Raw genomic sequence first — 24542 nt, forward strand, 5'->3', positions numbered from 1 at the left:
GCACATCTCTGTTCGGGGGGGGGGGGGGGGGGGGGGGGGTGTCAAGAACACCCAGATCTGGCCTCGCTCTGTTTCCCCTCCAACCTTCCATCCCATCATCCTGCTGGGATATTCCAGCATCAAGTCAAAGGAGAGGAGCCGCTGTTTCACCCCTCATTGTGTTTACAAGTCTCTGTTTACGTCGATGAACCGCCGCAGTTTTCCATTCGATTTGTCTCTTTACTCTCTTTTCATTCCATTTATTGCAAGAACTTTAGCACATGAAATTGAACGTGCTGCTAAATATTTATTCTGTGTACCGGTAAATGTATTTTTTTTTATTCATCTTTTTTCCATCAGTTCGATCCGTTGACTTTGTCCGTCACAGCTTAATAAGGTGTTGTCTTCAAGTGGCTTTTTGTTTGCCAGATAAAGAGACAAAGAAATAAAGACATGAACACAATAAAAAAAAAACACCAAATAAAAAACAAACAAACAGACAAACAAACAAACCATGACTCAGAGCATTTAAAACAGTCTGTCCGTGACGTCCACTGAGCTGCACCGATGAACCACCCGTCAACTTCAAGCGATTTGGGAACAACTAAATTGAGAAATGTGTGTGACGTCATCCCGGCTATTGGGATTCAGGTTACGAACAAAAGTAAAACTTCTGACAGGGAGGAAAACAAAGAAAGCTCATCGAACAGGCGCTGCTCCGGATTAGACATTAAATTAGTTCGTCTGTTTGTTTGTTTCTCATTTGGGTTTCGCGATAAGCATTTGAGTAGGAGGTTCATTTATGGAACTCTCCACGCTGCCTTTTTCTGTTTGTCTGTCCGAGCAGACAGACGCGGAACGGAGGACGCGCGGCAGCCGCGTCAAGACGCGTTTAAATCAAAGAGAGAGAAACCAGTCCGGCAGGCGTCCAGCATGGAATCAGTCTGCAATAACAGGCGGTCAGGAAAAAGCGCTGTCGGCCAATCGCTGTCCTGCACTGCCCTCTGCAGGACGAACAGAAGCGTTGCCTATAGATTAAAGGTGATGCTGCTGTTACAATTTAATCACATATATTTATACTCAGACATGTATGAAACAGAACCAGGCCACTTTAGTTTATTTATTTATCACCTTACACATTTGTGTTTTTCATCAAATATGAAGCACTTTTAAGGAAGAGAAGTTTTAAAGAGTTCCAGCAAAAGGACAAATAATGTCAAACAAGAGCGTCTGAAGGCACAAAACGTTTTTAATCTCCTTTTTACGCTTTTGCTTTTGAGGCTTGTATAAAAATCTGTCTCTCTGTGATTCGCCTCACAGTCGCCCTGTAAAGTTTTAAGAAGAAGAACCTTTACTCTTCCCACTGCAGAGAAATCAGTTTGTACACACCTGAATACAACACACACACCTGCAGTATTCACATGCAGCTCCCAAGTAGGAGCAGGTAGGGGGCAGTGCCTTGCTCAAAGACACCTCTGCAGCGTCCAGGAGTTGAACCATGGGAGCTCTGGCATATCCACCCCGGAGACGTAGCACGAAGACACCTCGGAGGATGACCGTCACTTTCCTCTTTCTTGTTGCAGGCCTGAGAATTCAGACCTCGGACTGAAGAAAGCGGCCGAGGTAACCGCAAAGTCGACGAAAAATAAAGAGTCACTTCCCTGGTTGCCATGGCAACACGCCTGCTCCTCACCAGAGCATCATCCCTGAGCGCAGAGGCATCTGTCTGTGGCGGGAGAAATAAAGAGACGGATAGACAGCAGCAGAAAGGCAGGCGGACGCAAAGCAGGCATTTCAGCAGCTTCTAGTCTAATTACCACCAAGTCCCAAAATACTCATTAGTATTCATCAGCACACACACACACACACACACGGTCAACATCTTTATGGAAATAACTCAGATTCCAAACAAGCCCTCAGCACAGCCAGATGCACTCAAACTCACCATGAGTGGGTGGACGTGAAATTTAATTCAGTCTACCCAGACCTACAAAATAAACCTGCAATTTGTGTTTCTTGCATTTCGCTTCTTTTCTTTTTTGTTGTTGATATTTTTCATCATATATCCGCTGAGGATCTGATTATTGAACTTCCCTGAACTTCAATCATACTCTGAAAATCAACTGAACACTAAATTCACATGTTTGCAGACCGAACACACAAAAAACATAACAATTGCGCTACGTAAATTCATACCATGACTGTAATATGTATTTGTTTTTATATTTATGTATTTTTTTTATCTTCCAGATAAGTCAAACAACAAGTCAGTCGTCCCACGAAACCTCTCAGAGGGGAGTGAAGGTGGAGACGGAGCAGCATTTGTATACGGTTTAGAATAACTCGATGCATTTAAGGTGAAAAACCGTTAGAAGCAATAATTAAGACTGCATTTATTTTCTACTGTGATTCAGCCATTTTTAAAAAATCAAACACAAGCTATTTTCCAATACGTAGTGGCTCTGCAACACTCCCCTGCCAGAGAGATACCCCAGACGGCTCTTTACCACCATTTTCTAAAGTGAGAGACATCCTAAAGGAAACGTTAACAGGTTTGATAGAACAAACAGGAACCCTAGAGGATTTCTAATTATTTTTAATGGTTAAAATAAAGAATAATCTCCAGCAGACAAACAGCCCTGCAGCTGCATCATTAGGCACCTGACAACCATTGCAATAGAGGGTCTAATTGCAGCAATAACCTATATAATTAAGCTGTGTTATCTAAATTAAATGTGTTAACCTCTGTATTGTTTAGTTTTGTAGAAAGAATTACCAACTCACATCTTTATGTCCAACTTACCTTCCACTGGGTGCTGAACTAGTCTCTGCTACTTGACAGATTGAGAAGTGAACCAGCAGAAAAATCTCTGCATGTCACCGAATCCTGAAGCCTTTAAATCTGGCCTCTGTGCTGGCCAAGGAAGTTATGTTTATGACAGCGTGTGTTTGTTTGTTTGCTTGTTTGTTTGTTTGTTTGCTTGTTACCAGGATTACGGAAAAACTGTTGGATCGATCTGAAGAAAAATTTGAAGTTGGGTCTTGTTCTAACTTGGATTCCATCAAATTGTGAGAGCGATCTGGATTTCCGTCTGGATACAAAAAAGAATCTGGATTTTCCCATTTACTTATAATGGAGGCTTCTTAAAAAAAATCAGATCTTGTAAAATATGCATTCAATTCAATCACAGTCATAAAAGGGTCCGAAAAATGTCTTCTGGATCTGATCCAGAATGAGGTCAGGAAAAAGTTTTGAATTTTAACATTAAAACGGCATTTATGAATGCACTGGAGTTTATTGGGGATTTTATGGCAAGACAAAAAAAACCCTGATACAGTAGTCGAGTCGGGATGTGATGAGGAACTGGATCAGAGTGGAGTGCAGATCTGTAAACACGGCCAGTACTGTGGTTTTCAGAAAAATGAAATATAATTGCAGTCTGTAACTAGCGCCATGTAATTGTGGGGAATATTAGAATGTATTTATAAAATCCATTTGCCAGTTTGTTTGTGCATTGAGATTGATCTAAAACTATTGATTATAGATCATTTTCTATGTACTGGACCTAAATCGGATTTAGTATTTGTGGTTAAGGAGTAATCTTACACACAAAATAAATAAATGCATGTAAATGTGGTCGCTGAATATATATTGATCCATTCAGACCAATAAGAAAATATTTAATGCCCTCAAACCACTGTCATCTTGACCTTTAGATTGACCCGTGTCAACCCAGTGTTTTCAATTATCCATTTTGAAATAGTTTTAAGATTCTCTTTGCAGATTGAAGATTATAAACAGTCCAGATGTTATGCATCACCTGTAAACGTAGTTAGAAGCTACATGCTATGAATGCTTGCTACCTGCATCTCATGCTTGCAGCAGACATCCAGGTGAAACAATTAGCCTGAAATTCAGATTCAAATTCATATAATAGTTGATCTGACTGCTGAAATAAACAGCATGCTAGCCATACACGCAAACATAATTGTAATAATAATGCTGAATTTCAATTTAATCAAATGTTTGTAACCAAACTGAGGGCCTCTTTTTGTTTTCTTAACAGTGCTAAGTCAACCGAGCCTGCCAACGAAGGCGGGCAAATATATATTAAAATTAGTGGAACGAGCAGCTGCAGCGACCAATAGGAAGACAATTCGTCGTTCAAATCAGCCAATGGAAGCAGTTGGATGCGGCGCGTCTCCTCTCAGGGTACGCTAGGGGCGGTGCTTGTCTGCGAAGACCCTCCCCACAAGACGCTGGGTTTGGTTGCACACAGGCTGCAGTTTCAGTTTGTTTTATTCACCATTTTGAGTAGCTGAAGGTAAAAAAAATAAGAATATTTGCGCCAGGAGGGCAAGTCGCTGCCGTACTTTCATTTCCACGGTGCTAGCTCAGACGGTGGAGCATTGGGTCAACCTCGCTGCTTCGCAGAGCGGGAATTGTTTCTTTTTTTTCTCCTTTTCTTCTCCCATCCTTAACCTCTACAGTATTCCTGCAAAATGGCAAGACCAGTGAGGTAGGTGTGCTAAAGCCGTCCCTCCCGTACGTTAGCGGCACCGTGCTGGCAGGCGTCGCGGATAACACGCACGCCTCGACCACGCTGTGCCGTTTGAGCTGCGAATTTGTTTGTTTCATTAAAAAATAATGTGTGGGAATGCGAGCGCGCGTGTCGCCCCTCTGTGCACCCTAACATGGATCCCAGCGGCGTGGACTGTTCGCCATGTCTTGTCTGAGCTACGCGCCGCTGTGTCGTGTTTCCACGCTAATGGATGCCTCCGCGGGCTACTTTGTTAGCCGCTATGGAGGCCACGCTGAAAATTAGGCGGTGTGATTTTAACCAGATACGTGTTATTTTTTATTTTTTTATGTTTCTCTTATGCATGGCGAGTTATTTCCTCTCGGACTGGGGGTGGGAATATGGCTACCCCATTCATCCGGCGGAGGCTCCGAAAGCTAACGCGCCCCCCCCACCAGCAGGACTAGAACCGAAGGGGGAAAAAACCACCAGAGGAGGAGGAGGTGTTCGGCCTCGGGATTTGATCTTGTTGCCGCGCAGAATAGGCATGTTTGCCGTAGTAATACCCCTTTAAAAAAGAAAAAAAATCATTATTTATCGCGTGTAAATGTTTTCACAACCACTAGAATGTCGGCTAATGGCCGTCAGAATATGTCGTCGTCGTCAGTTAAAACGTGTAGGGAGAACGGATCTACATTTTCTAGCGCTGGTAGTAAATTATCATTGCTGGCTGATGTCAGAGGAGGGCGGAGAGCTACAAGGAGCCACTCGCCACACCCCCACAAAGCCTCATCCCAGTCACTGTAACAATGCGCGGGTCTCGCGCTGCTTCGAATTCAAATTAAAACCCCCCATTAGAGGAAATGTTGTCTAATTTAAAGCCTTGCAATCTGCTTATTAGTTTATTTTTATGGCTTTCAAGTGTGCCATTTTTTTGGGAATCTAAATGTGAAATTTTATTCTCATTAACGGTATTCGGAGTTAGAAAATATATTTTAATTCAAAGGTTTTTCCTGCCTAATGTATCAAAGATAATGATACAATTCTTTAAATTTATAGTAAGATAGCTAAAAACATTAATTGATGCAAAGATAGTACTAATTATAATTATCACCACTATTATTAATACAACACACACATCCCCATACATAATTAATTTGCACATTATTAAGGATGTTAAAAATAATGTGTATTGAAACTTAAATTAACTTGATTAAAATTATTTGCTGTCAAACGTACTGTTTAGCTGTTCCTGGGAACTTGTAGCTTCTGGCAGAATGCAGTCAATTTCAAATATTTTTGAACCCAGTGGAATACATTCTGCAAGTTCAAACTTATAACCTTGTTTCTCATATAAATATAAGCACATCCTGAATTGGATAGAAGTTGGTTCAGAGGCACGTTTAACAGCCGACAGTTTGAAATGTGGACTTCTCGGACTAAAAGAACACTTTGTCCGTCTCCACAGATCTCTAGTGCTTGTACGTCCTTGTTTCGGGTTGTTTGTAGGCGTACCGCTCGCTATTCACACGGGTGAGACATGCGTTGCGTTTATAGACTCGGTGACTGGAAACGGTTTCCTCAAAAGTCTGGTCTTATGTTCCATAAATCCAGGTCTGTTTTGAATTCAGCGCCACCTGTGGGATTGAAGGTCATGAGCGTTCAATGGCATTCGTTGTCCTTGTTGGAGAGAATCTTTTCACGTGATACGTTGTAAATCTATTAGATCTATACGTTGAGAAATTATGTTAATAAAACGATTGGACTTCCTGCCCCGGCAAGTCGTCAAAAAGTAAGGAACATATTTCCATCTCTGCGAGACTGCCTTTTTGGAATGCATCTTTCAAACCCAGCCAAGATACTAGGAGTAAACAACGAAAGTAATTGTACATATTTTCAACCAGGTGCAAATTGTTGCCCAATGATATCAAATCAAGCGACACGTTTGAGATTAACGTGTTATTTATGCACTAATTTCCACGTTGTCCATAAACAGCCACCAATCTTTTGAGAGGAATCTGCTGCTTCAAGCCCAGCAAAACTCCACGCTGTGATCCACGAGTAGAAACTGACCTGCAGAATAGGACATGATGCCTTTCCGAGTGTAGACGAGTGGAGCCGGTACTACGCAGTGGAAATGCGTTTTCATTTTTTAGTTTGTTTGAATTGTGTTTGTGGTTCAAACTGCATCTTCACATCCTCTTGACTTGTTACCTGAACTGGAGGCGGAGGCCGTCACCTGAAGCTCCCCTCAAACACTTTGCTAAATTAACCCTGGAAACAGTAGATGGTGGCGCATTGTTCAGTGCTGTGTCCCCAACCGGCCCAGTCCGGACATTTACACACGACTTGCTTATTGCTACCTGTACAGTTGCTTGACAAGACCTATAATTGCTTTGTTTCTGTGCCCCGCCCCTTCAGAAGTAATGTGTGTGTGTGTGGCACTTTAGTCCTTTTTTAAATAATAAAAAATCATAATGAAATAGCGTGGAGACAAAGAAACCATATTGACCCATCAAATACTCAATATCTAATAATTAATTTATTGCTAAAATTAGTTTACGCAGTTTTCACTTTAACATCAGACATGTTTTTACCTGGGCCAGGTGTAATGCAGAATTATGAGGCGTCGGTGACGCACCTACGGGCTGCTCGTCGGTTCCCGAGTGGGACGGCGGTGTGGGCGGAGCTAGCTTTGTGTCATTGAAGCCTGATGCAGTGTGTGTGTGTGTGTGTGTGTTCTACTTCACAGGAACCGGAAGGTGGTGAACTACTCACAATTCAATGAGTCTGATGATGCAGGTGAGACCTTAGGATGCGTCTTCAGTACATGTAATAAAATAAAATCCATTTTAAAAGCGGGATTAAAGATCTTCCACATTTAGACAGAAAATTCTACTTGCGGTCTTGAAATGATCTTAATTTTTTGTTTTCAAAAACTTCCTGGCGCTAAAGAATACATTTACCGTCCATCCGTTGAATATTTTGCGAAGCGTTGTGAATTCAGAATTTCAGTCAAAGCTGCACAACGATAGATCCACAGATGGTCGCCAGCGTCCGTCTTTTCATCCACGACTCCCACCAAAGCCTTTATTCTTTTATTCGGCGTGTAACTAAACTGGAGCAGATGCAATATCGGTTCAAACCCTGGAACGTAGCTGGTGCTCGGAGGGGCTCCGTGTTCTCTGTGGTCGACGACGCGGTGGTGTTATCGGCGTGACCCGCAGCCAATGAGAGCGCGCCCACGTGCGTTGCTGCAAATGAACGTCTGGCTTCTCCTTTCCCTACAGATGAGGAGTATGGCGGCACTAAGCCGAAGAAGGTGCGCCCAGCTCCCCGCGAGCCGAAGCACAAGCGATCAAAGAACTCGCAGGATGACAGGTGAGCCCTTCGCTTCGACTGACAGGCCGGACGGCTTCCTGCGGCGTGCGCTTTTACTTCCGTCTCACTCGGATGTGTCGTTGGATGCTAGTCCGATGCTGCGCTGCCGACAGGGACGGGATATTTGTAAGTAATAGACGGCTTCGGTCCGAGCAGGGTGGGAATCGGCGCTGCGCTCCACATTTGTGTCTCTTATTGAATCACTAAATAAAGATTTGCTGACATCAACGGCGAATGTTCCGTCCAGTCAGCGCATCTTCACGTGGCGGGGAGGTCGGCTAGGACGGGCTCGCTAGCTACGACGCTCCGCTGATATAATATAGCCCGTTGAGACGGTGTGTTCAAGTTGCTCCGGATGTTTTCGGTTCTGCCGCGCCTCAGTTTAACCGTCGAGCGAGCAAATCCCAGAGAACGCTGATTTGTTGCTCAGATAATCTTTTCCTCTTCGCAGTGAGGAGTCTGATGACAAGCTCTCCAAATCCAAAAATGATTCGGCAGGTAAGATGAATGCTTCCCGAGACATTTTGTGCCTGAGAGCAGGCGAGAACGGTCGCCCCAACTTCACCCTGTGTCACTTCTGCAGAAGACTTTGGCAGCGAGGATGAAGGCAATGACTTTGGAGAGGGAGAGGAAGAGGAGGATGAAGATGGAGGTAGTGACTATGAGGAAAAAAAAGGGAAAAAGGCAAAGAAAGTGAAGGTGGAGAAGCCCAGCAAGAGGGGTCCCAAGAGAAAACGGCCTGCAGGTAAGGATGGCGTTTGTTTCCCGACCAATAGGGATGGATCTTCTCCATAAGGGTGCGTTAACGCGTTTCGTACCCGTGTGTTCGTCACCCAGACGACAGCGACGACGACCAGGAAATGAGTCGAAAGCGCACGGTGCGCCAGGCGGCCTCCAAGGCCGTCTCCAAACAGAGGGAGATCCTGCTGGGGGACGGAGGCAGCGAGGATGAGGAGCACGAAGATCAGGAGGAGCCCTACTTGGATCGTATGTACACAAACCACCGGCGCGCCGTTACCGCTGAGACCGAACCCACCCGGTTGTATTGATTTCAAGTTGTGCTGTTCCATGCTAACTCATGCTAACCGGCATGCTAGCGGTGCGGCAACGGGAAGTTGTAGCGACCGTTCCACGGGTTCCTTAAACGCAACATCCTCTGTGTGCAGCTGACGAGTCCGGCAGCGACGAAGACTTCACGGTGGAGGATGACGACGACAGCGACTACGGCCGCTCCAAGAAGAAGGGCAAGAAGGTGCTTCGAAGGGGACGGCCAGACAAGAAGGACAAGAAAAGCCCCAAACCTCGACTAAAGGCCACAGGTCAGGGGTCAAGTCCGTCCACGCCGCAGCCTGCAGGGAAACTCTGTGGTTGTAAATGTTGTAGCAGTGATTTGAGGAAGCGTAAGGCTCGTGCCATCGTGTAGCTAACGGAACGTGATCCCTGACTGGTCTCATTCTCACCCCAGTGACCCCCAGCCCAATGAAAGGAAAGGGGAAAGGGCGTCCCAGCACCAAGGCAGTGGAGAAGAGTTCACCCAAAGAGGAGGAGGAGGAGGAGGAAGAGGAGGACCCGGAGAGTCCCCTGGAGGAAGAGGAAGAGGAGGCAGAGAAGAAGGAAACCTCCCCGGCCCCCAAGAAGACGACGAAGGAAGGTGCAGGAGGAAACGACGACGAGGAGGACGAGGAGGAGGAGGATGGCTCAGAAGAGGAGGCGCCCTCTGGAGATGACTAGAAGATGCTGCCCACTGAAGTCTGTCCTTCATCTGTCTCTTTTGATTTTTAAATTTCATTTAGTTATTATTTTATTTCCCCCCCTTTTCATTTCATTAAATTCTTCCCGGTGGCCTGGCTTGATGGGTTGGACTTTGTTTTGCTTTTTTTCTGGTTTCGCTTCTGTCCTGTCCTGAACATTTTGCTCATATGACCCCGACCCCTCGTCTTCATCACCAATCTGCGCCGGACTGCCTCCCCAGGGAGCGCCGTGATCACGCTGTCCGTCCTCGGCCCAAACGAATGCGTTCGTGTGTTTTTATATCCTCCTCTGGGATTATTGGCCCGACTGGCAACGTGCTTTTTTTTTTTTTTTTTTCTTCCCTTCTCGGTATCAGTAACTTAAGCACTGTAACGACAAAGCGCTGTTCGCTAAAGTCAACGCGTCATCGCCGAAGCGGCTGGCCTCTCGTTTCTAAACCAGGGCAGCGTTTTAAAGCCACTAAAGCATATTTGTTTGTTTGTTTTTGATGTCGCTTTGCTTGCGCCACACATCGTTGTCTCTCGCGGCTGCGTGAGTCGACTGCATCGCGTTTTCACGGGGAGCGTTCTGTAGGCGGCCTGCGGGGTCACGCCGTTCTGCTGCTTGCCGGAGCGCCGCTGTTGCGCGTTTCAAACGGCATGCTTGTTTTTATGTGCTGGTGTTCCTGCTTATTTGGTAAGATTGTGGGAGTTTTTCTCGCAGGATGGGTTGTACTTTAGTTTGTTTGTTTTTTCCCTTTTGTGAATCGGTCTCCATCCTATGCTGTGCTTTCTAACGATGCATCACGCCCCCCCATCATAACACGAGCTGCCCCTCCCTGCGTGGCGACAGCATTCAGCCCTTTCTGCCAGGCACCCTTTTTTATTTCATTTTTTGAGAAGTTGAAGAGCTGGTTTTTTTTTTTATGAGTCAAAAATGAATGTTGTTTTTTCTCCTGTTGGTTGATTGTTCTAATTCTCTATTCAGATTTTTTTTTTTGTAATGTTTGTTTTTTAAGAAAAAGAAATAAAATGTATCTTGATTTTAAAGAACAACAGTTGACCCTATCCAATCTGTTCTCACCGATTTAGTCCCGCCCACTTCATTTGCGCCCCCGTTCTCGTTGGCTTGATGCTTCTTGTCGGTTGCTCTTTGTTTTCTCTGAGCATTTCGTTCATCTGTCGTTCACGGATGGTTTTGTTTCTATTCAGAATTGTACTCTACTGAGGCTGATAAAAGATCGGCGGCTCATCTGGCATTCATTTGTCTTTAATGCCTTAATTTTTTAACGAGTTTGGTTTCAGTAGTGGCTCTGATGAAGCTGTTGGAGGCCTGAGAATGTATCCTGTCCTCAAGTTTAAGGTCTTTACTACAAGCGGCGCGTTAGGCTTTTAGCACGTTAAGCATTTGTACGATCAGCAGACTATCCAAAGCCATAAATGATCTCCAAACTCGTGACTCCCTTGTGAGACTGTCCCTTTTTATTTTATTTTTTGCGATGAGTCAAAGTAAAAAGCGAACGTTAAGGGGGGGTTGCTATTGTGATCTTGGGAACATAAATTATAAGGCATTTGTCCCAACTTAGGATGCGCTAGAAATCGGTCCTGTACAGGTCATGAGCCGATTTGAACTGGCTCAGAAGCACACAATTGTTTAACAAATGTCCTTATTCATGTCCAGAATTGAAACTCAGTCAAGAAGACTGTATGAATTAGTCAGAAAAATATTTGTACCAATCGAAGTCTGTTTGCAGTGGGGTCAGAGGCGTCTGTCGAACACAGGGGCTTTCAAATTTCAACATCCCACGGGGGGGGGGGGGGCAAAATCGCATGTGGCTGTGAAATTGTCCTTTCATCCATTCTGCGATTTTTTGTTTGATTTTTTTTTCTATCTACCTTGTATTGGCAATGTTAATGTAAGCCAAGTTGTGATTCCAACAGGACATCCAAGGGGGGGGGGGGGCTTTTGTCAGTGGTGTGGAAAAAGGAACACTGAACTCTTGAATCTTTTGCATGTTGTGGAAAAAGTGTGGAGCCATGATGACGCTGGTGACGGCAATATTGTGGTCTTACATAAAAGTATTAACAACGACAATGTTGATGTTTTGGTTTCCCAGCTTCTAATAAAAGCAACCTACTTTTTATACGGATTTAACTACTTGATTTGTGGCGTTGAGCTCTGTGTCATGTGTGTAGTGGTTTATGATTAAGGTATGCCTAGTGATGGCCACTAAGTGGCGCTGTTTTGTATTCAGTTGTCTGAACTGATAAACAATTTCATTTGAGGTTACCACCGTTTGAGAACCACTGGTCTACACTGTCTGTTTTCTGATGACGTCATAATCAAACAGACCAGAACTCAAAAACGGTTTACATTGCAGCAATTCACAAATTTGAATTTGAATTTGCAAAAAGTTTTTTTTTTCTTCTTTTTTTTACAAATTAAAAGCATAAGAGATAGGATAAGAAAGATTTAAAACCGCTGATTATAGATATTGGGACAAATATTGTATTCATGAGGATAAAAAAATCTCTGACACTGAAATGTGCAAAATGTTAGGGTTAGCACCAGACTGTATTAGCCACTACCAGCCAAACTGAAGTAGAGAACTGCATTGTGGGTAATGTAAGCATCAATTTTTCACAAGAAAAAAAGCATGTGGAGTATGAGAAAATTATACTAAAAATGATCTGAAGCTGAGAAAAGAACTGGCTGACGGTTCTGAAGGTATGCTGTGGTGTCTGGTACCACGACTAGCATCAGATCCAGTCCTGAAAGTTCTGATGGTGGCCTTCATGGGTCAGACCTGCAGTTATCAAGTTCCACTTCTCTACATATATAAAAAACTCTTTCAACTAAGGCTAGCTTAAGGCTAGTCTTAAACTATGATGCTATAAACTTAGCCCGCTGGAGGATCTACTTCCTGTCTTCTCCGAAATATTGGTTGTGATATATCGCCTGCACACAATATGTTAAATACCGGGTACGCACGCCTATGAGCCGACTTCGTGCCTCTGATAATGTTTCTTATTTAATGACTTAATAATGAACTATAATTTGGACTGGCAGTTTAGCTGCCTCCTAATATAAAAGCTTGTGAAGCCTTCGAGCTGACTCGTCAGCTGAGACACAAAGAATTCTATTAAACAACATTCACTCAACAGGTCTCACTGAATTTCTCAGAAAAATGCTGCTCGTGATTCATGGCCTGTTAGCTCCCCAGAAGAATGCACGTTCCTTTAACATGCACGAATCTGGGACCTGTTTTACTGGTTATAATATTCCCATATTGCCCCACTAGATGTTACTTATTACTTTAGATGCCACATTTCTGAATCCAGAAGATGATCCAGATCGCCTCCAAATTCCCCAACAATTTCATCAAAATGCTCCTAACTTTTTGCGTTGCCCTGCCTAGAAAGGCAAACAAAAAGGACGCAGCTGTTTTTAAATAAACAGTCAACAGTGCGTCAATATTGATTCAAATAATAAGCTGCTTCTGTGGCCAAACTTTCATGTTGGGAAGTATCGCGAACACAAATGCAAGATTTTTGTAACATTTAGCGAAATGGAACTCCTGATCGGCTGTGTGAATGATAAACAAGTGGGTGGCGCAGTGGGTAGGGCTGTTGCCTCACAGCAAGAAGGTTCCAGGTTTGAGTCCTAGCTAAGAATTTTTTATGGTTCTCCCCGTGTCTGCGTGGGTTCTCTCCGGGTTTTCCGGTTTCTTCCCACCTCAAAAAAACATGCAGCTTAGGTGTATTGATCTACACCAAATGGCCCGTAGGTGTGTGTGTGTGTGTTTCTTTGTCTTCGCCTCTCGCCCTTAGTCAGCTGGGATAGGCTGTAGTAACGCCTGCGGCCTGCAAGGCGGATAAAGCGTCTGCAAGCGAGACGGTCGAGGACGTCTCGTCTTTAAGAAGATGGATTGATCGGCAATTCTCAATCTTGATAATGCTCCAGGCGTTATTCCTGCTGAAAGTTCATCATGTAATGAAATAGGACAGGAATAACTCCAAACATAGAACTGATTTGGTTGTCCCGCCTTCATTAAGACTCACCTGCTAATGGGACTTCATCACACACACACAACAATTAGCTTCCTTTAGGAGAGCGTAGAACTTTGGTAAACCCTTTTTAGAGCTGAAAAACAAAAGACAAAGTCCTGATGTTTTATTTCTGCAAACACGGACAGCAGGTTGAACAAGCTGTGCAACTGCAGTGAGCGTTCTGATAGGACGTTCCTAGAAGGGTGTGCTTGTTTTATTGTTCATCTGCCGCCCTTTCTTTCTTTGTTCCGCAAGTCCCGACCTAACAATGCACTAACGATGCCAGTCACAGCGGGCGGTGCCGTCCCATAAAGAGGCGTGACTCTGCCGCCAGAGGAGGGGAAACGACTTTAGGCCTCTGTGGACAAATGTGTTTTTTTTTTTTTGTTTTTTTTTTGCTTTGATGAAAAAAAAAAACAAGCTTATAGAAGTTCTATTCCAGTTTAGTATTCACACTTTCAGAGACAGAGTTTGGGGAAACAGTAACTAAATGAGGACATCTGTGTTTGTGGACTAAAGGCACCAGGAAACATCAAGCCAAACCCTCAAGCAATCATAGGATGACAGTCACAAACTGAGACCGTCCCCCCCGCCCACACAGAAACACGTTCAGGTATCCGATCAGATCTGAAGACGAGCGCCTACTCAGTCGCCAGCGAGGACATGAGTCTGAGATGACCTGATAAGAGACACCCAGAGATCATCTGAAGAGGGGAAGCCGTCAACTGCTGCTAGCCTTCCCTGACGCTGTGAGATCAACAATGACATCAACATGAGGTGAGTGAGGCGACTGCGTCATTGCGTAGTCGGGTGTGTGGTTGTTGGAATGTACGAAAGCCCTGCTTAAACTGGATTCACTGGTTATCGGTTTAAAGGTCAGACTGTGGCGGGATGTGATTTGTCTTATTGTACCATCATCAGAGTGCAAAAAAAACACTACATCGCCATACATACATACATCGTCAAGCGTGCAGGTAATTGTGCTTCATTCGATTCAGATATCTGTTTTTTCTTCCGTCCATCCATTTTCTTGTTGACGAGATTTAATTTGAAAACATTTTAAAGTTGGCCGCTTTCTTGACATCCACACTGATTTAATCTTAAATGGAATGAGGGACAAGAAAACACACACACACAATGTGACTAAAGACGTAAAACAGAGAAGAAGAAATAGACAAGAACATATGGGATGCAGTGTTTGGCCTGTCTCTACTTGGGTCGGTCGCTTGTCGAGTGAGGCTTTGTGTTTCCATGCAGGAAGACACCTGACTGGCAGACAACGTCCTCGATTCACCCTGTCGGATTCCGCGTGTCGTCGTGGGATTAATATTAAAGCCGCCAAGTCAATAGCGAAAGAATCGTCACGCCAACACGCCATGACCTTGGAGCCTTGCAAAGCTGATAAACTACCAACGCCCCAATGGGAAACTTTTCTATGTCACAGTTGAGTTGAATATCACAAAAATATAAAATCTCAGCGATTTTGAATAATTTAAGAGGTTAGGTTGCAAAGTGAATAAAGCAATTATGAGACTGGAATATCCACTGGGAGGCCAAGTGTGGAGGTTGATACTGGTCAACATGCCAACATGTGGCCTGGAGGCCTGCCTCGCTGCAGGGACTGTCTACATCCCACCTCTGCTGCTGCAGGCGGGCCTGGAGGAGCACACCATGACTATGGCGCTCGGTAAGTGGATATGAAATACGTCACAACATGTAGTTTGCTTAACATTCAAACACAGACTTGTCTGTACGACTGGCCAATGCCTACAGAGATCTCCTGTGATTTGCGGTCAGGGTCGGTTTTAGCGAGCTACATCAGAGCGGGCTGGCTTAGCGAAGCGGACTAGCATCCCGGAAGCCGAAGCCGGTGAGACGCTGTCCTAAAAGTCAATGCAGGTAGTCGTCAGCTTCCGGCAGTTCGACTTGACGACCGAACTGGTCGGTTTACGACGTCTTTTTACGACATACCGGAAAGCGAGCGAGCGAATCGAGTGTACGACAGTTTCTGCGGTCTCACCCACGATTTCTACCGAGAGGAAATTGTCTCTTTCTACTCCTCATTTACAGAATCATGACGCAGCATAATATACCTACGGTGATTTAACATGGGTCAATTTACGACCAAACTACTTTAAAAGCAGATTGACTTAAAATAAAAATAAAACTGTACTTTAACAGTTTAACAATTGCCTGCAACCCCCCCCCCCCCATTTGGTCTGGTTAGTTCTCAAAGAAAGCTGAAGCCTGAAATTTTCACAAAGCGTTTCTGCTTCTTTTTAGTTCATGACTATCACATTTGACCGTCGGGGCGACAACTGGGGATCTTACGCTTCATTGATTGTGGCTAACTAACTCATGCTATTTCCAGATATCCTTTGGCTGTATTAAATGTGACCGAGATGAGATTGCTCTTCTCGAAGCCACACTTTTGCTTTTGAGTTGAAGCAAAAGACTTTTCAGAAATTCGTTCACAACTTTGTTCAGGCCCGTGATCAAGGTAGCCCATCGCCTAACGGGTGTATCGGATCAATATGCTGATTAAACAGCAATTACTACATTCCTCACAGGTCAACGGGATGAATCTAACAAACTGCTTCTTTCTGCCAGCGGTGAGTCCAGTCTTAGGTTTGGTCTTCATCCCCATGCTGGGCTCAGCCAGCGATTCATTGCAAAGCCGCTATGGTCGTCGGCGTCCATTTATCTGGGTGTTGTTCCTGGGAGTTTTATTCGGCATGCAGATCATTCCGCACACCTGGTACCTCGCTACGCTGATGTCCCCACAGAACCCCTATGGGTTTGAACGTGTCCTGCTGGCTGGAGCTGTGTGTCTGCTGGATGTCGGTGCACAGGTGAGTGAAAGTCAGGATTAATTTGAGCTAGGACAGCTAGCCTCTCCGGGAAAGTGCAGCCGGATGGCATCGCCGTAAGCTCACTGCTTTTCCTGTAGCTACGTAAAATATTGTCATTTGAGGAAATTTTTAACAGTGGGGAAAAAAAAGTTTATTTTTACCCAATCGTAAAAGATCAATCAACTGCAACAATAATTTGAAGGACCCAGCTCTAGCAATCAATAGGACCGAAAACCACAGTTGTAGATTACGGTAAAGTAACGAGCTAAAAATAAAGCTGCGAGATTCCCACGTAGCAGCCTTGGCAGCGTGGCGCTCAACCTGAAGAACAAGTCCAACACAGAGAATGCAAGTTAGATAGATTTTTAAACGTGGAGCTTCTGCTATCTGCTAAAAAACTCTCAAAAGGATCAATAAAATGCTGAATTTTTTGGTGATCAAATTAATTTAAATACATGTTAGCAAGTGTTTTCCTTCAGTCGAGATATGAGCATGTAAAACTGTTGAGTCAACGACGCCATTTTCAAGTCGGTGTGTGTCGTGAAAGAAATACCTTCGCACAATCTGGAGCTTAATCTTAATGACAAGCAAAGAGAATGGGAAAAGGAATTTAAAAACGCATTCCTGACTTCTTCCTGACACCCCGCCTAGCAACATCTACAACTGTGATAACTGGACCGGTCAACCAGGTCCAAACAGTAGAAAACAGCTACCTGTATAGGTATAGGATCTGAAAAACAAGGCAACCAATACAAGCCTTTCCATAGTAGGAGGGCCTTGTTCCTTCTCCATAGTAGTCAAAAGTATAAAAGTGCAATTTCAGTTTTCTTGACACTTTTGTTTTCCGTTTTGGGATCCATCGCTTTCAAAAAAAACAATAAAACAACTGTAGAGGTTTATATATACCGGTGTATATATATTTTAAATCGCTCCTGCTTCTTGTCAATAAACCGATCAAGTTCAGCCCTTGTGAAACTCGATGACGCGAACGCCTGATGGCCTCTCCGAGTCTGAAAGCGCGCCCTGTGCCCCAATCGTACATGACTATTTACACTTAACGTACTTTGTTAAAACAAAGTAATCAATAGTACATTACAGACCCATCATATTCCAGCTTCCTCATAGTGAGATTGGTATCGGTGTCATTGATAGAACTTGTGTTGGCTTCTCAGGCTGCTCTGACCTTGCTGTTGGCGCTGCTGTCAGATCTGTTCCCGAAGGAAGAAGAGAACCGCAAAGCGTTCGCCGTCAATTGCCTGATGACAAGCCTGGGGGCGTGCTTGGGGTGAGGGCCCCCCCCCGCGATACTCGTTTGGTGTCTCTACCCTATGGAGTAGCCCGTTGTTAGGCTGATGCTCCTAGACTACCATTACTCTTTCTGTGTGACATTAGTAAAGCAGCTCCTCATTTGAGCGCCGACTAACTTTGAATCTGTCGGAAGGGATGACAGATTTGTTTTCTTTCACTTTTTTATTTATTTGATTATGACACATGCCACATATAAACATGCCAGATTGTAGCCAAAGGCCAATTTCCATCCGTAGTCCCAGGGGCAACTACCCAAAATAGAAGTATCTGTGGGGATTGACAATAATAGATACCGCTAATTCAAACAGTCTAATTGAAGTGCCTTTAAGATTATCACATCTTTATTGACTTTTGAACCGTCTTGGACTGCTGCTTTGAGAGACGGCCTTGTTCACTGTCTTCTACATTCTGCACGCAGGTTTTTGCTTCCTGCCGTGGATTGGAGCGACGTACCCATAGCAACATACTTGGGGGGGCAGAAGGCCTTCGTTTGCGCCACGCTCACTATCTTCTGTCTCATCTGCTTTCTCACCACCGTCTTTATCAAAGAGGAGAACACAGCCAAAGAGGGATCGAGGAAGGTGCCCCGCAGAATTTCAACAAGCTGGAAGAACAAAAACTGTCCGAACGAAATCATGCCTGGTCATTGTTGCCTTGTGAGGCTGAGCCAATATGCATCAGCATGCGTGTCAGCATTACCTCGCACGTATAAAGCAATGGCACATGTCCCCACGGCCATATGGAGACTGTGTGTGGCGGACATGTTTAACTGGACATCGATAATGACTGTCATGCTCTTCTTTGGGGAATTCATGGGGGAGGGATTGTACAATGGAGCACCCAATGCAGATCCGCAGTCGCAGGAAAAGCAACACTTTGAAGAAGGTACGCTTTTTGTTTTTTTAGCTCTACTAGTCCAAATTAACTCAAACTACTGAAAGCATTTGCCACGAAACCACATAATACTACACTATATGTCTGTCAAGGTGTGCGCATGGCCAGTGTGGGTCTCTTCCTGCAGTCTGTGGTGGGTGTGCTGTGCTCGGCGGGAATGCACTACTGGGTAGCCCTTCTGGGATCCAGGGTTGTGTACATCAGCGGTGCAGTGGTGTCGGTGTTGGCCACCCTCATCGCGAGCCTCACAAACAACGTGACGACGGTCATCGTCATGATGGCTGTGACAGGATACTCAACGTGTGTCTTTCATGTCGTGTCAAGAACATTGTTGTGTCTCTATCACTCAGAAAAACAAGTAAGTTCATCTAATAAGGCATTACTAATAAGTGAATACCATCACTCTTGCTCATCTTTCATCCATCTTTCTTTAAGGTGTTTTTCCCTTCATCCAAGCCCAGATCGCAAAGGGGTGGCAAGAAACTCGCCTCCAATTGTCAAGTCCCTCTAAATTCTCAGGGCTGCACAAATCGACTACCTTTGCCTGGGACGGAATCCCCCGCTGGGTCACACCTTGCTTCACTGCTGGTGGATGGAGGTGACAAAAGCAATGGAGACTGCCCTCCAGACTTACAGAGAGGGATCGGCTTTGACATGGCCCTTCTGGACGGCGCTTACCTGCTTTCACAGGTAATGTGGGTAATGTATTTCTGAAAGAAAGTACAAAGCTGATTATGATGCCTGCGGCGACTAGGTACAAATCACCTATTGGTATTGATCGAACTGATTACCACATGCTTTCTTTGTAGATCTAGAGAAAACCTATGACAGGGTGCCTTGAGAGGAACTATGGTACTGCACGAAGTATGTCAGAGTAGTTCAGGACATGTATGACAGCAGTGAAATGTGCAGTAAGAGTACAGGGGAGTTTAGTGTAGAGGCGGGATGCACCAGGTATTAGCTCTGAGCCCCTTTTTTGTTTACCATAGTGATGGATAGACAAACAGATGAGGTGTGATCTGTAGTGAGAACAGGGAGCAGGTAGAGGAGAATTTAGAGAAGTGGAGTTATGCTATAGAAAAGAGAGGAATGAGGGTGAGCAGGAATAAAACAGAGTATATGTGTGTAAATGAGAAGATCCCAGGGGAAAGTATCAGGTGTGCTCTGTGATAGGAGAGTGTCAGCGAGGATGAAGGGAAAGGTCTACAAGACAGTGGTGAGGCCAGCCATGATGGACGGCTTAGAGACAGTGTCTCTGAGGAGAAGACAGGAGGCGGAGCTAGAAGTGGAGCAGATGAAGATGCTGAGGTTTTCCTTGGGAGTGACCAGGTTGGATAGGATTAGAAATGAGACAGTAAGAGGGACAGTGAAGGTTAGACATTTTGGAGACAAGGTCAGAGAGACCAGACTTTGATGGTTTGGACATTTCCAGAGAGACATGGACTATATCAGTAGAAGGATGCTGAGGATGGAGCTGCCAGGGAACAGGGCTAGAGGTTGACCCAGGAGACGGACGGACGTAGTGAGAGAGGACATGAGAGTGGCTGGTGTTGGGGAGGACGATGCAAAGGACAGGGTGAAGTGGAGAAGGCTGAATTGCTGTGGCGACCCCTCAGGGAACAAGCCAAAAGTACAGTAGTAGTCACAATGAAAATGTATATTCTAAAATCAAAGACTGTTGGACTCGCCGGCAATCTCTGGGATTGCAGCTCTGATAGGAACACTGCTACTGTGGGAATAAGCATGTTCTTTCCGCTGCGACCATGATAACTTCATACGAACTCTGGAGCAAATAAAAAAATATATATAAATGCAAAGAAATTGATTTGGACATTACATGAAACCCAAATTAAGTGATTTTATTTGTACTTTTATTTTGGTTGTGAAGCCACATTTTGAGGCTTTCGTGCATCGCGCTGCTCCATTTATGCAAGAGGCAGACAGAAATGATGCCGCTCGTCCGTGTGAACTGTTATTCTGTGTCTCCTGCAGATCTTACCAGCAATGTTCATGGGCTTTGTCGTAGAGATGGCTGAAAGTGTGCGGGCTTACATGGCGTCTGCCTGCTGCTTCGGCGTTGTGGCCGTCTTCTGCTCCACCAGGGTCATCTACAGTCGCGAGGACCTCCATCACTGACCAAGCCCTATAGAAACAGCAGCAGAGGATCCAGCTCAAAGAATGGCTCCTTTAATGAACTTGAGTTTGTATCAACTGATGGGAGTTATGAAGGATGATGCAGCTTTATGTACTGGGGGGGGCTGGTCACTCAAAATTAAGCCAACATGGTTTTAAATTACAAAGTATGTATGTAAATACTTTACATGATTTAATTTAAGAAATTCAAATACTGACTTTGGGGTTTAACGTACATAAAAAGCACAAAGGAAACAAGACCGCAAGGGCTTTTTTGAAATGCGTTGTCTGACCTTATTCGTACTGTAATACATTCTACTGTGTGACTGTACTTGTACGCCAACATTTATCTCATAAATATATTCATCATCATCAAGAAAGGTGCAATGTTACACTTTTTTTAAAAGCTTTGTTTTCAACTTTTACAATGTGATTTAATGGAATGTATATATTTCATCCCTTGGAAGGAATTTTCAATACTTATAAGGGATGAACAAAAAAAAATCATTCAGTCCTCTGGCACCACCCTTTAAAGGGATGCTAAACAGGTGAGTGATAATGATGAAGTAATTAGGGACGCAGTCTCTCCTCCCTTATGCTGTCAGCTTCTATATGGAACATCAGTTAATAAATTGTCTGCGTATGTGCTCGAAAATGACAACACTCATGGCGTCAGTTATTGTTTGAGTTTCATGCAATTTATTATTTATGTGATCGTGAGCGGCCGCGCCCTGCCCTCTTGGCAGACGAGCCTATTGTGTTTTACTGTTGAGGGAGGTGCTACCTCTGCTGAGGAGTATAACCCCCCCCCCCCGTAGTTGGAGCACACCCCTTTCCTGAAAAAGGACCCTCTGGCCCCTGGCTGCCAACATGGTCCACACGGTCTCTGTGTCTGGGGAGATCATGTGGGCGGGCCTGGAAACGCCAAGGGACCTCCCGGAAGAGCTGGGGGAGGTGTCTGGGACAGGGAAGTTCAGAAATCCCTGCTGAAACTCATGCCTCCACCACTTATCTTGGGACACCTCCTCCAGCTCTTCTGGTGGGGGGGGGGGGTCCTTTTTCAGGAAAGGGGTATGCCCCCCAACTATGGGGGGGGGGGGGGGGGGTGTAATACTCCTCAGCTTCCTGGGGAAAATCTATCCGGGCGATGCATTCGGGGGGGTGGGGGTAGCCCGCCTCTCACCAATCGATAGCAAGCTGACCTTCAAATTAGAAAAACGGTGGAAAACACATATAAACAGGATTCCACGTCTCTACAACATCTTACATGTAAATATTATTTCCTAATGGCTTAAAATTAACTTAAATAGTAGCACCTGGGTTTCCCCTATTTGATCAGGTGATCTTTCACAATCGTTACAATACGTTTTTCAATTTCACAATCGCCACTATTCAGTGCATCCAAGACCAATGTGTGGCTTTCAAACTCCATGGACATTTTTTTCACGATGGCCTTGAGTTGCCTTTTGGAGGCGTCAAAGTTGACGTTAGCGTGGTCACAGATGATTTCTGGCCAGACAATTTCAAACAGGTGAGCTATGAGGCTACGCTTGTTCAAAGGGAATCTCTTCAATTTGAAGCACAGCCTCCACACGATCTGTTCGCTGAGCATGCTGACATAGTCTTTGACTAACAGCATATTCCGTGGCTCCTCACATCTTGGGTCAGCATCTGGAAGAATTGCCATCACGCTTTTTGCCGTTCTCTTACTGTAATAGTTAACCTGGCTTCCCAACCACCAATTCATCAGGACCATAAATTCCCATGCCTTTTCCGACACGTTGTCTGACCTGCAGACCCGTTGATCGCAGCCATTAGCAATAATGGCTTCGATGAGTTTGATATATTTCGCTCTAAGTTTGGCACTTTGCTGTATTTCTGGCTCATGGCGCCAACATTCTAGCACATTTAGAACGGATTGTGTCAGCTGGATTCTCTTGTCTTCCTTCAACTTGAAATGCTCTGCTATGTGATAAATTTGGGCTTTGGCAAATAATTTCGTGAAAAGATCTTTAAGCATCTTCTGAATGTCTAATAAAGACAGTTGGATACTCCTTTTTGGAAAATCTCCCTCCAACATCACAAGCTTTTCTGTGACAATCGTGTCAGAGGTACGTAAGGTATCCTGAGAGATTTCAGATTCAAGCGTCTCAAATGATGTTTGTGACAGGCCATTCAAAAGGGCATGTAATATACCCTTAAGTTCCTTCCTGATTTCTCTTTGCACCTCTCGACAAACCATCTCTGGGAAATTTCCGTCAGGATCTACCTCGTCAACATATTTCTCAAATATGCTGTTGATCTTACGATGTGGTTGACGTGGGGTTATGGCTATGTAGTCCATCAACATATCTTTTGCATGACCAAACATGATGTTGGTGCAGCTTGATGCGGTGAAATACTCGGGCTCGTCAGACTCTGAGCTGTTTGACAGGGCAGAGTTAACTACTTTCATAATTTCGGTACACATGTTGTCAATCAGATATTTGGAATGCGCGCTCGGGCTTGGGTGGGGAATATTTAAAGCTAGGCAAAAGCTCTGGATGATGGTGTCACCCACACAGAACTGAACCTGCTCCTTGGACAGGGATGTATATTTATCCTTAAATTCCTTTACTGTGGCATGCGATACATTTGATATTATCTTCAAAAGCAACTCTACTAAAACAATGTCAAAGGCAGCATCGGACCGCCCTGATCTCATTAATTCCCACTGTTCCTTTGTTATCCATTTAAGGAACGAGTCAATGAACGGCCTGATATCCTCGACTCCAACCTTTGGAAAACTATCTGTCTGCGTGGCAATGGATTTCATTGTCTTCGCCATAATGGTGATGTTTTGTTTCGTCTCCAGTATGTGTTTATTCAGTTTATACACACACATGCATAAATAGACATCAATCTTATTAAGTATCAATCTAGCTTTGATCTCAGGCCCCTCCCTGATCAAAGCATCAAAGAAATATATATATCACTAGAAAAGATCAAAAGGTTCTAAATTGTAATTGATCTATTCTGGATGTTACTTGGACACATGACTGTAAAATTCCATTCCATCTTTTGTTGTTAATTTTACAAGGGTTGTTTCAGACGTGAGATAAATGTACTTTCTTAATACTGTCATGAATTAAGTTGTCCCGTTAATTAATGCAATAAAAGAATGACAGACTCCTCCTGCAGGAAAGCTTTAATAAATATTATATCAAAACGCACAACCGTTGTGTCCGTTAATCCAAACGATCCCTAAATGTCATGAGTGAAGGGAATTGTGTGTGTGTGTGTGCGCGCGCGCGCTGCAGATTTAAATCCCAGGAAAACGGCCGCGTCATCCAAGCACTGATTGTGGGACAATCAATGAATATTTTTTAGCAAATAATATCCATATAGCTCGAGAAAAAGCCCGGATCCGCAGGGACCCTAACCCCGTGGGGACCCCTGATGGGATAAGCCGGAAGAAGAAGAAGAAGAAGTAACGCAGACGGAGACGCAGCGCTGACGGGCGTTTCTGTTGCGTTCCTGTCAGCGCCTCCGTCAACGCATGGCAGCCGGAATTTATCGATCGGAAGCCAATCAGATCCTTCCCTCGCGGGCGAGCCTCCGCCGCGCTCGGCCAATGGGAGGCGCCGAACAGGACCCGTGCCCTCCGAGTTTGTGCAGCGATGCCATCACGTGACGAAGGGCAGAAGGAATGCCAA

General features: G+C 44.6%; 2 protein-coding genes across 2 annotated transcripts; both read left to right on the forward strand.

Moving 5' to 3' along the window:
- The first annotated feature begins 4482 nt into the window (after positions 1-4482).
- LOC137915607 (nuclear ubiquitous casein and cyclin-dependent kinase substrate 1-like) lies at positions 4483-11754 on the forward strand. Its single transcript, XM_068758803.1, has 8 exons — positions 4483-4499; positions 7252-7301; positions 7790-7880; positions 8332-8378; positions 8464-8625; positions 8718-8869; positions 9052-9199; positions 9346-11754. Exons 1-8 carry the CDS (start codon positions 4483-4485, stop codon positions 9609-9611), a joined length of 933 nt encoding a protein of 310 aa, XP_068614904.1. The 3' UTR covers positions 9612-11754.
- Positions 11755-15187: 3433 nt separating this feature from the next.
- LOC137915610 (solute carrier family 45 member 3-like) lies at positions 15188-21502 on the forward strand. The gene is made up of 7 exons (XM_068758807.1): positions 15188-15347; positions 16271-16512; positions 17685-17797; positions 18239-18705; positions 18807-19072; positions 19150-19404; positions 20707-21502. Exons 1-7 carry the CDS (start codon positions 15188-15190, stop codon positions 20848-20850), a joined length of 1647 nt encoding a protein of 548 aa, XP_068614908.1. The 3' UTR covers positions 20851-21502.
- Positions 21503-24542: the final 3040 nt, after the last annotated feature.

The sequence above is a fragment of the Brachionichthys hirsutus genome, unplaced genomic scaffold (assembly GCF_040956055.1).
Source record: "Brachionichthys hirsutus isolate HB-005 unplaced genomic scaffold, CSIRO-AGI_Bhir_v1 contig_835, whole genome shotgun sequence".
Lineage (NCBI taxonomy): Eukaryota > Metazoa > Chordata > Actinopteri > Lophiiformes > Brachionichthyidae > Brachionichthys > Brachionichthys hirsutus.